Source organism: Haplochromis burtoni, unplaced genomic scaffold (assembly GCF_018398535.1).
Source record: "Haplochromis burtoni strain Fernald_Lab_line unplaced genomic scaffold, NCSU_Asbu1 Contig_523, whole genome shotgun sequence".
Taxonomy (NCBI): Eukaryota; Metazoa; Chordata; class Actinopteri; order Cichliformes; family Cichlidae; genus Haplochromis; species Haplochromis burtoni.
In genome coordinates, this window is record NW_024582884.1 from 115,867 (window position 1) to 132,781 (window position 16,915).

General features: G+C 40.0%; 1 protein-coding gene across 1 annotated transcript; it reads left to right on the top strand.

The window, feature by feature from the left end:
* Positions 1 to 330: 330 nt before the first annotated feature.
* c9orf72 (C9orf72-SMCR8 complex subunit) lies at positions 331 to 14,268 on the top strand. The gene is made up of 10 exons (XM_005947537.2): positions 331 to 531; positions 1,266 to 1,746; positions 2,285 to 2,380; positions 2,908 to 2,972; positions 3,536 to 3,608; positions 4,986 to 5,102; positions 6,227 to 6,462; positions 6,744 to 6,801; positions 7,944 to 8,053; positions 13,143 to 14,268. The coding sequence occupies exons 2-10, from the start codon at positions 1,300 to 1,302 to the stop codon at positions 13,327 to 13,329; spliced, it is 1,389 nt and encodes a 462-aa protein (XP_005947599.1). The 5' UTR covers positions 331 to 531; positions 1,266 to 1,299; the 3' UTR covers positions 13,330 to 14,268.
* The last annotated feature ends 2,647 nt before the right edge of the window (positions 14,269 to 16,915 follow it).

A 16,915-nucleotide genomic window follows, 5' to 3' on the forward strand; every position in this document is an offset into this window, starting at 1 on the left:
AAAATAAATAATACAGCAATGTTAACATCGCCAGTTCAGCTTGTGGGGTTCTGCAGCTAGAAGATATTGTGCAGTTCACACATGTATAATGAAAGGGAGAAAAGAAGGAGTCAGTAACCATTATTTATAGTCAGCATTAGCCTTGGAGGATGAAATTAAAAGGCAAACACAATGTGTGGGGCCCGCAGCTACATCCATTTGTATGACCAGGCTCCATGTAAATGAATTAAAATAACTCATTTTCTGAAGGTAGCAGCCTGGAATAAAAATGACATCATTGACTCGCTGTACACTGCCATGTACCGGTCGCTAGAGGTCGTCGTTTACCCCTACCAATGACGTAAGCCTGACGTAGTAGGAAGTGTGCTAACGATCATAACAAAATTGCAGCCAAGCTGCAACTGGCTAATCGTAGTTAATGTAAGCTATGGCACCAACAGGCAAAAATGCAATGACTTTTCATTAACACTGAACCTCTATCTTCTGGAACCGCTGTGGTGTGGCGTTTTCAACATCCAAAACACCGAAAAAGTAAGTTGTATTGATGTCGTTGGCTCACGCTAGTTAGCGGGTTAGCTTTAGTTAGCCTATAATCGAATAAACACTACCTGCATTTCGTTTCTTACGCTCTTATTCTTAAAGTTACACATATTAACTTCCAGTCAAAATTTACGTGGAGATTACAATATGTGCGTCTGAAGTATAAGGTTGTTTACGTTCTTTTTAAATTGCTGTAACTATTAGACGCCAAACTCTGTTTTAAAAGCTTTTATGCTGTTGAAATGTACAACTATCTGGCAAAGTAATAACCTCAAGCCTCGAATAAGCTGACATTTCTTGTAAATTCGGCGTGCCTGTAATCAATATAATTCTTTATTTGGTGGGATAAGTTGGCTATATTTCACCTGACCTGTAATCAGTGGGGGATGGAAATGATGAGAACGAATGTTTTCTCTGAAATTAAATCCAAGTGCAAGCTGTACAATCCGAACTTCACAGAAGACCAGGAAGTCTCAGAGGCTTTTTTTGAGTGAGCTTGTAACGTGTGTGTAGTCTGCCAGAAATCTGAATATGAAATGACCCCTTCTTTTTACTGTTTTCATGAATGCCTGTAGAAAACATCTTTTTACTTTCGACATTGGTCAGAGAAGCAGAAGTTGCTTTGGGGCTGGTCTGTGAAGTGCAAACAAATCAGTTTCATTTCCACTCACACTTTTTTTTTGTCCTGTACTTGTAACATAAACAAAGGGGTTTCTATGTTTCAGGTTAATTATAAGTGATCCTTGAAGACCTGTCCCAATGTCTTCCGGCTGTCCACCTCAATCACCTGCTGTGGCAAAGTCTGAAGTAGCGGTAGAGGGAGAATGCCCGCTCCTGGCTGCCACCTTTGCCTACTGGGACAATATTCTGGGACCACGGGTGCGCCACATCTGGGTACCAAAGGGTGACCAGTTGATGTTCCTCAGCGATGGAGAAGTAACATTTTTGGCTAATCACACACTCAATGGAGAGATTCTGCGTAGCGCAGAGTGCGGTGCCGTGGACGTGAAGTTCTTTGTGCTGGCAGAAAAGGGCGTCATCATCGTGTCTCTCATCTTTGATGGCGAGCTCAAGGGGGACAAGAACACATGTGCCTTGTCCATTATTCTGCCTCAAACAGAGCTGTCCTTCTACCTCCCCCTGCACACCATCTGTGTGGAGAGGCTGAAGCACGTTATCCGCAAGGGACGCATTTGGATGCAGAAGGTAGCCTTGACTTACAGGCATTTGGCCTTAGTGTGCACTGAAGAATAGGCAAATTATTATTCTTTATACGCATAAAACCTGCCTTTCAGCTTTAATTATTACATTTAAAGGAGTATTAACTTATCTGTCACATTTGTTGTACCCATTTGGGATTTCAGTAACATTGCCAGAATAATAAAATTGTATCCTCCAAACACAGAGGGGTTGCTTAGTTAATTAGGTCTGAGGGATCCTACAGGGGAAGCTAGTGAACAAGTAATAATAGCGTTGGATAGAATGATTTAACACACCAGTAACTGGGAGAGGAAAAAAAACGGCTTTAAAATGCATCACTGGAGTAAACATTCAGTTGGTTGGACCTTTCTTTTGGCTGATGCACTTGCTGTTTTTAGAGCTTTGAGGTTTCCTGGAATACTGAATGCACTGATAAAGTGCTAAAAGCAGTCAAAATCTGGTCAGATTTTTAACCTTGTGTGTCTTTCTATGTAGGTTGGATACTTCTTGTTCATTTCTCTCCTTTTTTTTCTGTTAATTTTAGGGTTACAATATCATCTCAGTGCTGAGCTTAGAAATTGTCCCAATCATGGAGCTGCTGACCTCTATGAAGACACATAGTGTACAAGAAGATATAGATGTAAGTAACAATTTTTCAGTCTATTAATACCAACTGCACAGTAACTAAGAGACAGTGAAAGATGTCATTCATTTTGCATTAGAAAAACTGGTTGGCATTGTTGGCATCATTAAATTACATTTAAATAACAAAATCAAGGCAGAGCCAGTAGTATTTTATCCTATATCATGTTGCCAGTAACTGAAAGGAGCTTGAATTCCAGCAAGTGAAATTTATTGACAAAACATGAGGAAAGTGTTTGTCTTTCTGTGGTTTTTCTTGTTCAAATGACTTCTTTTTCCAAGAGGTTTAACTAAACAAGGTTCTCTCCCTGCCTAGATTACCACCCAGTGTGATTCAACACATTTGCTCCCTTTTAATATGCAAATGCAAAAGTACAAAGAAGCTCCCCAGAATCTTTCACTGTCTTTTTTTTTTTTAACCCTCCACTTTCATTACAATGCCTTGCAGATATGCCCGTCAGCACTTTTGTCTTTGTTGTAGGCCAATTTTTAAAATGACTCATTTGTTTCGCTCCTGCTGAGCAGATAAAAGACACGGTGCTAAATGATGATGACATCGGGGACAGCTGCCACGAGGATTTCCTACACAAGTAAGCAATCCGGTACAGGCAAATGGAGACAGATGATGAACAATGCCCATTTAACACCCATCAACCTTCAAATGATGAGTAATGGCTCTTCACTTAGCTGAAGTTATCTCCTGAGAAAGGACGAAAAGCTTAATCGCTCTTTAGTGTCGAGAGTCTACAAAGTCCATTCTAGCAATGAAGCGCCAAATTGCTCAGAGTTGAACAGGATTAGCTCAGTATCCTGTGACGACGACACGAGCATCTGGAAAGTGGAACTTATTTGCTGGGATCTGATATTTATAGCTCAGGCTTTAAGAAAGAACACACTCACTGTGTATTACTTGAAATAATCTCAGGTTTAGAAGTAATCCTTTTTTATGAGCAATCAAACAAGTCAATTCAAAAAGGCTGGAATGTGAGCCGAAGTCGATGAGTCAAAAGGTTTAAGGCCTCATATTTTTAGCGGGGAGGGATGCCGTTCCTTTGTCTCAGTTGTTATTCCTAAAAACTTTTCGTTTCTAATCAGAAGAATTCTAATGAAGCTAATTGGTGCTAATCTGCATGATGTTGTCTCTCTGTTTCAGGGCCATCAGCTCTCATCTGCAGACGTGTGGCTGTTCAATCGTGGTTGGAAGCAACCCGGAGAAAATAAACAAGGTAAATGTGCTGGATTAGTGGCTCCACACAGTCGCAGCATCTACATAATTTTAAATGTTTTGAAGCTTGTTGTTATGTTTGTTTGTTAATGAGCCCCTCTTGCACTTCTTTTAGTTTCGCATCAGTATTTTGATTTTCAGTCGGGTTACTGCTTCAAGTCTGCTCTTTTCAGACTCTTTCAAGTTTTCCTCATCTTCCTGTGTTTCATACTCATCTGAAAATGAGCCTGCGTTTTATTTTTTCCCCTCGTCAGTCTCTGCAAAACACTTCAAAAACTGTTATTGCGGTGTGACGCCTAAAATCTATCAGTCGTCCTTGAGATGCTTTTACAGCTCAATTGGAGTCAAGTAGGGAGGCTCGCAGTTATCTAGAGAGGTCAAGATGATGTGTGAGAAAGCATTGTATCAACTTAGAGATTTCAGGGGGTACAAGGCTGTTTCTGCAATATTAAAAGGAACCGAGTGCGCTTTCGCTTCTATCATTCTTTTGTTATTCATTGGTAGAGGTTTGTGACCATGACAGTCTTCTCAAATCTGGCCACTGAGCCAAACTCGACTATAAAGAACAGAAGGTAACCGAGAAACTAATGATCTCTGTAACTGAGATCTGGCTGTGCTTTGTTGAGAAGAGAGAGCTTTACTAAATGAAAACCATTATGAAGGTAGCGCTCAGCTACTACTTGATTCTGAGACCATAAGAAACAAAATCATCTAGTTTAATGAAATGACGACTAAACTGTGCAGATGCTGAGCGTCACCTCATTATTATTGTCAAATGTGGTAGGAGCGTCTTATTGTGTGGATGGTTTCTCTATAAATATGGACGTTGAGAATAGTTGGGATAGAGGAAAGACACAGGCAGACAAATTCAGAGAAACCTGATCCAGAGTTCCCCTCAGGCTGTAGCAGAGGTTTACATTTCAAAACTGACCTGCAGCATAAAAGCATCTCTTGGGAGTGCTGAAAATGGCTGTGCACTCATCATCCAACCTAGGTGAGCTTGAACAATTCTGGCAAGAAGAGTCTTTTTTAAAGTGAATTGATTCAAAAGTGAAACAAAGTGTGAAAAACTTAAAGTATGAAAACTTTCTCCATACAGTGTGTTTGAAAAACCACTTTAAATCTCCAGGTATGTGATTTAAAGAAAGATTAGTGGTGCACAAATATAGCAGCTCCAGTTTTTCCCAGTGAATATCAAAAGCACACAATGCATTAATTTGTAGGTTTCTTGTCTCGAGGCCCAAACTGAACACCAATTAAATAAAGATAAAGCTTTTGTTGCATAAATTCTTCAGTAAATAATCAGACCCGGTTATCTTCAGGCCTCATTAGTTAGAAAGTCAGACTGTGGGTTGATAAATCTGACCGTCTTTTACAGATTGTGCGGACTCTCTGCCTCTTTCTCACTCCGGCTGAGAGGAAGTGCTCTCGCCTCTGCAGGGCCGACGACTCCTTCAAGTATGACACTGGCCTGTTTGTTCAGGGTCTGCTCAAGGTAGCCACCAGCTCTTTCTCATTATACAGTACACTGTGGTTAGAATTAGGATCTGGCTATTGTTTTGTTTTGTCTGCTGATTTGATGTCGCCCTTGTTTGTTGCTCTGACCTAATTTCTTTTTCATATCAGGGACGTAATTCAATAAGACTTTCCCTTTACACTGCATGAGATTCATCTGCTTTGAAACATACAACCAGTGTGACCATGCAAAGCAAAACATGGAGAAGCTACATATTTGGTCATAATTGTGACAGACACAATTTTAGGTTATGAAAGAACATATTCAAAAAGAAGCCTTTACTTAAATATTTCATTTATAATTGAAATGGTTCAGCTTCTCTGTAAGCTATAAAATTAAAGTTTTAGACTCTAAACATTCATTTTTTTAGACTTTTTCTCTGCTCTTGGATCTATACGTCAGTGACCATTCCAAATATGGTCATCTCAGGTATATCAGGTGTACCACCTACCTGCTGTTTCAATTTGTTGTTTTGTGTCAATCAGAAAAAGCTGGCTTTAAAAGAAGGAAGACGATTAAAGAAGCGCTACGATGGTTTGTTTCTGACAGAGGATGAACTGAGGGACTGCAGAAAGTCTTAGCATAAGATTAATGAGGATTATTTTGAAATGTGAATTGTGCAGAGCTTATTCAAGTCTAAAAATAAAAATAAGGACTTGGAAATGAGTATAATAGATCTGCTTTTATGATAGTCCATGGAAAAGATTAAAGTTAAAGGCGTCCAGACACATTTTAAAGCCGTTTTGTGCTCATTTTTTAATGTACAGAAAGTTTAAAAAAATACAAAAACCATCATAGTCATAAAGTCATGGAGGGTTGCTAATGTATATTGTAGAGCAAATGCAAAATCTGCATCTTATACATTACTGAAGCTGACCGAGAGAAAAACGACTAAAGCTTCTGTGTTTCTAAAAGTTAAATTATGTATTAAAGCTGATCTGCATGTTGTATCTATGGATATGATTGTTCTTTACCAATGTTTTGCATTTTACTTTTATGTGCATCAGAATTTCTAATATAAAATTTTTTGCAAGCACCGAGTTTAGCTTTTGTGCTCACAGGTGCAAACAGGAGCAACTCTTTCACCTTTTTTCCGCTCTTAGGACTCGACCGGCAGCTTTGTTCTGCCCTTCCGCCAGGTACTCTACTCGCCCTACCCGACCACACACATCGACGTGGACATCAACACAGTGAAACAGATGCCGCCGTGCCATGAACACACATACAACCAGCGGCGCTACATGCGTTCTGAGCTAAGCGCGCTCTGGAAGACGGATAGCGAGGATGACATTCCTCCAGATACAGTCATTCACACTGACGAAACCTTTACACCTGACCTGTAAGTGATACTCATATATGTTGTGTTTTTACAGACGTACTCAGTTAGGCATCATATAAGCCTGAACCTGCCAGCTCTGTAATATAAAGACAGTTTAATTCCCACTACCATTGCGTCACAGATTTGCATTCTTACATGCTCCTTTTGGTGACAACTATAAATGTTCAGGGCTTGTGTGAAAACAAGCATGTAACATTTAAGTTGAAGCTTCCTTACACTATACTTAAAAACCTCTAAAATGAAAAGCACTAATGCGATAACCTCTGTGCTCTTTTTCTTAGGAATATATTTCAAGACGTCATGCATAAAGACGCTTTGGTCAAGTCATTTATAATTGAGGTAAGAATCTAACCAAAAAAATCATCTCTCATTATATATAAACTGCTTTAAGATGAAGATATTAAAGATGTCTGTCTTCGTGACATATTGATATAGTAGCCCCATTAGTAATGTCATAATTAAATGCAGAAAAGCAGTCCTCTCTTTGCTGTCATTTAAAATAAAATAGAAATAATGATCAAATAAGAAAAGGCTCCTGTGGTATGAAATGATTTTCGGTGACCGTATACATTGCTCCGTGCTTTATCTTTCCTAAGATGAACTCATTTGTGACTGATTGTTATATGAGCCAGTCTGCAAAATCTTTCCTGTAATTGCTTAAATAAATCACATGTTTTTGCAGGTATGTGTCATCTGATTTTGACTCACAGTCAGCTCTGACTCAGAGATGAAAATTCAGCTTTCACTCTCCAGCTGTTATGTAGGAGATTTGTACATGGCATCTACTTAAAATATCAGTGTATTTAACATTACACACAGTTTTTTTTGTTTGTTTGGGGGTTTTTTTTTTGTTTTTTTAAATAAACAATTAACACAGAAAAAATTGGGTTCAGTTTTAATTAGATTTGAGTCATAGAAATGTTCAAGCATTTCAGTTCATGAGCATGAAAACAGAACAGAACAGTCATTGACTCAAACTTATAATTAGCAAAAGCGATGCTGAAGCAGATTTACGGTGTATGCTATTAATTAATACTTGTTTTCTAATCACTGAGTTGCTGGTTTTTAGAGGGTTGTTGTGTAATCACCAATTAGAAGATATTTTTGCAATTATGCCATAGCTTCACTCACAGATGGCTGCATGCAACCACCAGAGCACAGTTGTAATTTTACTGCTGTGTGTATTATTGTCAAGTTAAAAGTGGTCGAGTCACTGTCATAGCTGGTGAGAAAATCCAGATCAGATGTGTGCCTGGCTTTACGGCAAATATTTGAAAGCGGAGTGGTCACACCCCATCATTTGTTCACCTGAGAGCCATCTTAGAGCTGTTGCTGTTGTTAGGAATCTCCCCCCAAGACGGTAGCAACAGCATGATTGTTTCTCAAGGTTAGCACAAAGGAAGGGAGGAGTGTATTATTCTGCTCTTCTTCCAGCAGAGCCGCGGATCCGACTACTAATTGACATCCTGTCTCGTACCCAGGTGTTCATGCTGAAGCCAGGCCTGTCCCTGCGGAGCACCTATCTGGCCCAGTTTCTGCTGCTGCTCCACAGGAAGGCCCTCACTCTGCTCAAGTACATCGAGGACGAAACGTAAGAGCTGTCACTAATAAGTCTTTAATCCAAATAAGAAAAGAGATTACCATGTGGCACTCAAAGACACTGCACCACAGGAAGATTCAAGAAAATCCCCAAAAGGAGAGCTGATGATTTCCTTGTTTTCAGCCATTGTTTTTGATTCGACTTTGCATTCTAGCTGCTGACCTTGCTTTGACCCACCATCACCGCTGGGCATCCATAAAGCACACAGCAAGAGGTACCCTAAAGCCCTGTTATCAAAATAGTAGTTTCAGTTATTGTTGTCTCCAGGGTTTGGCTGTGCAGTAGTGAGGGTGCAGCAAGCTTGGAGGGACAAATTACCAGAAAGTGGATAATTAGGATCTACGACACATTTGATGAGTTTTAGTGAGGACCCAAATGAAACCAGTCTCAGGGCATGATCGGGTAGATGGACAGTGGGAGAGGAGAGACGGTACCACGACGAGCCCACACCCTCAGAGTACTAAACCAAAACTATACAGGAGGAGAAGTGTCCCTTTATCGGTGATGTTAGATTGAAAAACACAGGAATATAGGCAGCTCAGATTCAGCTGACTGCAGGTGTAAGCCTACACTTAAATCAAGATGAAGAGGAGTGTGTCAAGAAACGCGCAGAGTGGAACATAAGGTCAGGGGAACATGGGGGTTGGCTCTTTGCAGGAGAAGTAGTGCAAAGAATACAGACACTGTTCTGCTGAGCAGGAGGCAAAAAAACTCCTGTGATCAGATGAGTCATCCTTCACACTGGTCTCAACAAGCAGGCTGTGATGCATTTCCCAAGGAATCTATAGGTCTGAGTGCTTGTTTTCCCCAAAGTGCTGCTTTTGGAGGGATTTTTTTTCTACTATGCATTACGTTCACCCTTTTGCCCATGAGCAGAAAGCGCAAACATTGCTGCTGTTGGCTTAAGCGATTACATCTAGAACTCATCTGCATATTGTTATTCTACAACAGGCAGCAATATATATCCCCAGCTTTCAGGGGATACCAGATGCTAGTCAAAATAATGTATTTTGCAACCTTCTACCTAAGAGTGCTTATCTTCCTAATGTGTATTCGCAACATCTAACACATAAAACTGTACTAGTGACATCAGAAAACCTTCCTTAACAGCTGCTATCCTTTCCCCAGGACTGATAGAACATGGAGATTATGTTTTAATAACATAGTCACTAGTAATCTGTTTTCATAATCTGCCATTCTGTTTTGTTCATAGAGTCTGTATAAAGGATGGTTGTAGCAGCAGTGACATATCATCCAATAGTTTGTGAATTGCATGTAATGAAGATGAAGCTTGTCTGCGGACTGGAAACTTATGAGTTGTGTCATATCGTCAACCAAGGCACAAGCTTTACTTTGCAGGCAAATGTTTTCCGTTTCCAGTTTGCGTGGCACTTTCTCCAAGTTTAACTGCGGCTAAGTGATGCAAGTATATGATTAGTGTTTACAGACAAGTCAGCGTCTTGCCTGTAAACTACTGGCGACTATGGCGACCTGCTAGCAACCGAAGCCAGGGGATCACTGACTGGTCTCTATGCCTAGCAATTCGTTTTGTTGCAACCACTTGCCAACCACTCAAGGAGTAATGATTGTTGCCTCTCGACCAGTAGTTGCTAGATGGTTGCTGACCGGTCTGTTGGCCCATGCGTCTTGAGCGTGAGCATCCATAAACCGTATGTGTGCACAGCAATGGCACGGACACCTGTTAATTGAAATTTTGCTCAACAAACACAGAGCACAGACGTTTTGGACTAGAAAATAGGCAACATTATCTGTCTGATAGTTGGTTAAAAATGCTCCAAAAGATGCCACGAATACAACTGTGGGCAGCCTCCCTGCTCCGCAAAGCTTTCAGGCCTCCTAGTACTGTAATCTTTAAGCCTTTTAATTTCAAGCTAACCCCTGTATAGTTTACTGTTGTCATATAAAGGCCGTTATTTTTATTTATGTATTTTTGTACCATGCTATAAACCCACCTATTTCTGCCTCATAAAGTTTGGCATTTAAATATTGAAAGATGGCCGTATCCACTGCGATGTGACGCTTCAAGCTGAGCATTTTCACTGTCGCCATCTTGTTTGTGAGACGAGTTTTTAAAACTAAGGATGCATCTGCATGTGAAAATGCGCTCTTATTGGCTAATGACTTGTGACAAGTTGCTACTCTGGATAACCCTACATTGCTAATAAGAAGAAATGTGATAAGAACTTTACTCATCCTGAGGACAATTTTTGTGCCTTTTTAAATAAAAGCTGTAAAATATAAATAGAAAGGACGATTAAAAACAAGAGGCAGATTAAAGAAAAAGTGGAAATGTAAAAATGTGCCGTATCATAAATGCTTGGCTAGTGGTGTAAATGGGCAGAAAGTGACAGACTTTTCATAATATTGATGCTGTTAGCAGCAGATGGAGGTAAGAGATGGCAAAAAGCAGAAAAAATGAGATAATTGTGTAATCCACCTATCCAGTAAAGAACAGATGAAACTGTCTAAACAGTGTAAAGTACTGTTGAGCACATGATGAGTTTCAAACTGTTTATAAATGTCCCCCCTACAGGATGGGGAGGAGTTAAGTAGTCTTAATAGCCACAGGCTGAAGAGATCTCCTGTAGCACTCGGTCCTGCACCTCGGGGCAATGAGCCTTTTACTGCTTCTGCTTCTGACACTTCTAATGACTGTAATTTACTAAATGAACTTCATGTTTTATTCAGTCTGACCTGAAATAACTGAGTGCATAAAGTCATCAGGAAAATATTTAAAGAGGAAAAGAGCTCAAGAATGTTTTCTGATTTTTATACAATTTGAAGTTTTATTTTGGGGGCTGTTTTTGGAAAGCAGAGGAGTCACCCTCTATTGGCCTGAAAAAATGCAGGTTTAAGGCAGTTTTCAAACCCAGAACTTGGTACTACATCGTTTGTACTGTCTATGGTAGAAGTGTGTGAGGACTGGGCGCCAGTTTAGCTCACAGCATGAGCCGGCGACCATAGGCCACAAAGACCAAATGCAGTGGCCTGACCTTGATTTCAATCCTCGACCCTTTGCTACATGTCTTCCCCCGCTCTCTTTCCCCACCTTTCCAGTCAGCTCTCCACTGTGTTATCTGTTGGAGGCACTTTTGGGCCCAGCTTTAAAACAGCAGCCACTTATTGCTTTACATAAAACATTATTATCAGTGTTGAATTAGACATTTCTCATCTTTTCCAGTTATTTTCCAGAAAAGTTGGAAAGTTGTTCTGTATAACTGGTACCTTCACATTTACTTCACTCAATTTATATTTAAACAGTGGCCCAACTTTTTGAAAATTAGGTTATTTGGAAGCTGCTAAACACTGAGGAGTTTGAATAACTTCCCATCTTCCATTTTTACCCCATATCTTCAAATAGTGTGCCTGTATGCGGTGGAGAGCACAACATGTTTGTCCTGTAGTTAAGCAGCAGTAAAATGTGTTTACATTGTGATAGCTCAGCTGAAGGAAAAAAAAAAAAAAGATTGATTCACTTTTGAGGCAATTTGTGCCCTTCCTTGAATATAGTGCATCAGAGCTTTAATGCAGATCCAACAAACTGTGACAAAGAGGGCTGAAACATGAATAGAATACATCTTATGCATTTAGAAACCAAAGATTCCTGCGGTGTACTACTCTTTACACCCTTGAAGACACAAATTTTAAGTGCTGCCACACAAGAGTGCGAAAAATGGTGAATGAAAAAATTTTATGACATCTGCACATATGTATCTGCTGGGGGCGGTTAGTAGAGATATGATCTTTTTTCTTCTGCTGAAGAAGTAATTTATCAGAAAGAATACTGAATGCTTGCTTGTGCCAGCCTTTCCAATATTAGCATTGGCTTTTCTCTGCAGAATGTGTTTTAAAAGAACATGATTTATTAATAAAGAGAGGAAAATAATTTCAGCTATAATATGTGTAAGGTGTAAGGAGGAAACTGGGGAGAGGCCGACTTTGTAGCCACACAGCGTGATAAATCTTCAGCATCCTCCCAGAAGGACAGCTTCCCCATCTATGTAGTGCATGAATAATGTTTTTGAGAGGAAATGGTGCACAGACATTGCGTTACCTTCACAGGTTACCACAGCTAAACCTCTGAAAGGGCTCTGGAAATTGCATTTTCCTCCCATCATCATAATCAAAACACTAAATGATGTTTTTATGATCGCCATTTGATCCCTGAAAATAATTTCTCGTATCTCTTTTACCTCCCGGGCACAGAAATGTGACACTAGTCCAGGTTGCAAGGTGACCTGGTGGCTTATGGTGGCCTCGTTCCATACTAAAGCTTTAATTAAGGCAGCGCGTGTTTGAAACCAGTACTGAAGCTTTATGCTCACTATATGCTTTAATTACCTCCCCCTTTTGCTTGGTCAAGAAAATAAATAAATAAAAGGGGACATAATTGTATGTCCAGTCACACTCTGATCCCATCAGGCTTATTTTACCCATCTCTGGTTCGTGTCCAGAAGCGCCTTCTTAAGCCCTTCAATTCATCTGAGACTCTAAAGTCCACCATATTCCTCAGGCTCGCTGAATTGTTTCATGCCTCCCACCCGGTGGTGACCTGGTCATCGCTCCATCTGGGCTTGACTCATCTCCTTCTGTGCTCCACAACAGTTGACTGACCTTCCCCAACTCCCGTTGCTTCTACAAATCATTACTTTGATTTTTGCTCCCCTCCTGTCCAAAATGCTTAAACTGAGTCCAAATGAATTATTTTGAAGCCTACTCCTTCCAATGCATAAAAACCGCCCAAACATATCTCACTCCAGAGACGACACTAACTACGCAAGCAAAACCATAATTTGTGGGCTCGTGTGAAAGCATAAAACCGGTCTTGTTTATGGTGCCGTCGACAGCCTGAGGTCTAAGGGCATACTATTTTACAGGTGCCTTGACAAGGCTGTTTATGCTCAGGTAGCGTGCTTTAGCAGCATACATAATTCATCATGGCATGGCATTCCTGTGCACAGCTGCAGCCCGACTAAAGGCTAATGCAAGTCCCCCGACCCTGAGTTTTATAGGTTAACAGTTGCATTATACTTCAACGTGTCCGTGTCTCTCTCCGCAGGCAAAAAGGGAAGAAGCCATTTCGGTCTTTGCGCAACTTAAAGACGGACCTGGATCTGATGGTGGAGGGAGACCTGAACATCGTGATGGCCTTCGCTGAGAAGCTGAGGGCCGGACTTCACTCGTTTGTGTTCGGGAAGCCGTTCTACACGAGCATGCAGGAGCGAGATGTACTCACGAGCTTTTAACTTTCACTCGCACTTTGTATCGTTTTAGGTTGGTGACTTTGTTACATGAAAGCATGCGCGTTGATGCAAGGCTACCATCATGTGCTGTGTCTGTTTCTGCTTTACTGAAAGAAGTAGTCTTCGCCTTCCTTTTACGCCTTTATCAGACTGATTGTTGCTGCTGTTATGAGCCATCACTATTAAACTTGTGTTATATTATCTTGATCAAGAATACTGTCAGTATGTTTTCAGTAGGCTGTTTCTCTGTAGGATGGAGTATTAGTGTTTTCTCATCCTTCTGTTAATAGAAGATCTGCATTAAGTTATTGTTAGAATTGGCTTAGGTGTCCACCGGGATGTTTACAATTTAATTTAAAATGATATTTATTCAAACATGAGTTATTCGTTTCTTCCCTGCCTGCATCGTGCAACAGCCTCCGCTGACCTTTGAACCTCTGACACTTGCCTTTTTTCTTTTTTTAATTATCTTTGTTCAATTAATGTGAGCGGTGTCGATTGCCTGACTTTACAGAAAGGTTATGTAATCAAGGCGCCCATATTTCAGTATGGACAAAGACAAAAGCACTCTAAATTAAATCTCCTCGTAATCCCTCCTGACAGACTCAATGTGTGTGTTTAGTTGCCATTACTGAATGCATTTCCCAGTTGTATGTAAAATAGATTTTTTTTTTTATTTCCTTCCACAGTAACTGCCTGGTTATTGGATTGTTGGAAATGCCCAGCTTTACTGCAACCCTAAATTTGCTTTGGTCTTAAAATCTTGTGTGCGTGGCTCTGTAATAAGCTTACTCGATGTTGCGCCATATTACATTTTTATTATATTTTTAATCTTAAACTTTCTTTGTACTTGCATATTGGAATTCTTTTTTGATTTGTCTAATTGTACATTAACTTGTGTACATTAGTTCATGAATAATAAAAACAGTAATAACAAACAAAGAAGTATCTGGTTGTAAATCTTTGCCCTTCCAAGTTCCTCAAAAATTAAGGTCTGAAAGCTGACGGTCCCTGATAGTAAAGGCTGATTCAACTTCATATTTTGACAATAGCATAAGGTTTAAAAGCTGAGATGTTTCGTTTTTCATGCTCCTTAACAAAAACAGCATTAATAAGTTTCAGCAGTTTTTATTTCAATACTTTTGGTTAATTTTGAAAATGTGTATTTATGTCCAAATGTATTTTACAATGATTAGCTTATCGATATACTTTCATTTTCTATTTCATATTAACCTTTAAAGAGACAAAGAAATTAAACTCTTCTGCAACTGACTGGGTAAAAATCTGAAGCTGAAGCTTTTTAAGGTGTCTGTTCTTGCAGAGGACTTTATCAGCTTCTCATCATAAACTCGATGCTTCTCTTAGCTATGCTGTGCCGTGCCGGGCAACTACTAATATCTGCCAGACATATATATATCCCATAAGCTTTAATGTGGAATGTCACAAAATAGTGTGCAAACACCTGGTGTTCCCAGGAGATGAAGCTGGTGCATGTGCAGAGCCGGTTCTGTTTTGGCAGGATAGTGTGCAGCAGCAGACGTGATAATAAAAAAATAACAATCTGCAGGGTCCAATTATTACCTTTCATAACCATGTATCAATTTCAGGGACATAGGGTGTGGGGGCCTTCAGTCTATCACAGCTTTGGGCACGAGGCAGGGTACACGCTGAAGAATTTGCTGAAGTCCATCACAGGGCCAATACAGAACGACCAAAAGCATTAATGATCATGTTCACACCTACAGCCAATTTAGTTTCACCAGTTAACGAGACATGTATTTGGACTGTGGGAGGAAGCTCGAATACGCAGAAAGAAGCCACACAGACATAAAACGAACATGCAAACTCAACATAGAAAGCCCCCAGCTGACCTGCAGGTTCAAACTCAGGACAGTGCACTGCAGGAGGTATCATTCCTGCAGGAGCCTCTTACACTTTGGGCCCTTTTTGTCATACTTTTCATTTATTGACTTTGCCTCAGTTTCTGCTGGAAAGTAGAACATTTGCAGTTCTTGACATTATTGGATGGATAGTAATGAAATGTCTTGCAAAGTATTACGGCCCCCGATATGCTGGCACCATTAAAATATTGGATTATGACCAATGAGCTTGCAGCTGTACTTGTTTTTAGATCGTTTCCAAATGTGTGCATCATTGTTTTGTTTAAAGCAAAGCTGAATATAGCTGAGAGTGCAATCCCATCTATTGGCAATGTATATGCACCATTGATAGCTGGGGCCTCTCTCTCATCAGCAAGTTTTACAACTGTGCTTTTGGAAGTGCTCCCAAACATCACTATGATTTTTACTGGCAAGCTCAGTTTGACTGACTGATGAACACGAGAGTCCTCAATGTAACTGAGTGTGCCAAGTGTACTTTAGCCAGTCAGTAATTGATTTCCTGAGATGAAGTGGTTAATAAATCCAAGTTATAATATCAGGCAAAGTGTTCACAATGAAATCTGATACTCTGATGAGACCGAGTGGAGGTCTTCAGTATGCAAAGAGAGCCGCACCGGACCTAAGACCCTGAGAATACACATGGCTGATCAATCAAGCGGATACAGTAAACACCAGTGGGCCAGTGTGAGCTGCCTCTGTGTGTTTCAAGATGTTCTTGCTGAATAACATTAATGACATTTGAATAATGCAAAACTGCTCAATGGTGTCAGAGAATGAGGCCTGAAGTGGAGGCCTTCGTAAGCTAAGTGCAGCTTCTTTTAGATTGGACCATCTTTAAAAATAAAAAATCTGCTTTTTGTAAACCATTAGAGGAAAAAAAAACAATTTTGAAGTTCATAGCCTTTCTGTAATTGCCTCATGCAAGAAAAGTCTAATTACGTGTCCTCTAGAGAGCCTTGAACTGCTGCATGTTTAAAAACAAGAGGGTAATGAAGCAAAAGTGAAGGAGCTGTTAATTACTAATATAGTATTTGTAGCTGCGATACCACGGACATCCTTCAGGAATTCAGGTGAAATAACACTCACAAGACAGGAAAAAGGATTTGTGTGAGATCCGGGTTCCGTTAAAGCTGCGGCAAAAAATAGGCTGGTCTTGTGGGAAGGGCTTGATTGGCAGGGAAGAGCTTTGAACCTGATGTTTGCAAGCTTTGCGGTAAAGCGACTCCCACGTGTTCTTTGGGGAGGCTTTGTTGTTGTGACTGGAGGAAGGCTTGACAACATCCTCTTACATTAAACAATACCCAAGAGTTCAGGCAATTCCTGGAGATAACAAAGAGTTGTGGCCTGTACTGTTTTCTGGTGTTTTTGAATTTTTATTTTATTTTTTAATATAACAGGAATCAAATTGCTTCTTGTTTTTCTCTTTTAGTATTATTATTTTTTATTATTATTGTTGTTATGGCTCCCAGGCTAGAAGCACTTTCATCAACTTAAGGTTCAAATATTATTAACAATTTCATAATATTGGTTAAAATGGAGGAAGCAATTCTCCAAGAAGAAGTGAAGACCAGCATGGTTTAGTTATGGGAACGGAAACTGTCAATATTTCAAAACACTTTGCTACAAAATGATTTAATTTTGCCATGAAATTTTGAATAATATTCATGATCCCTACAGAAGCAAATGCA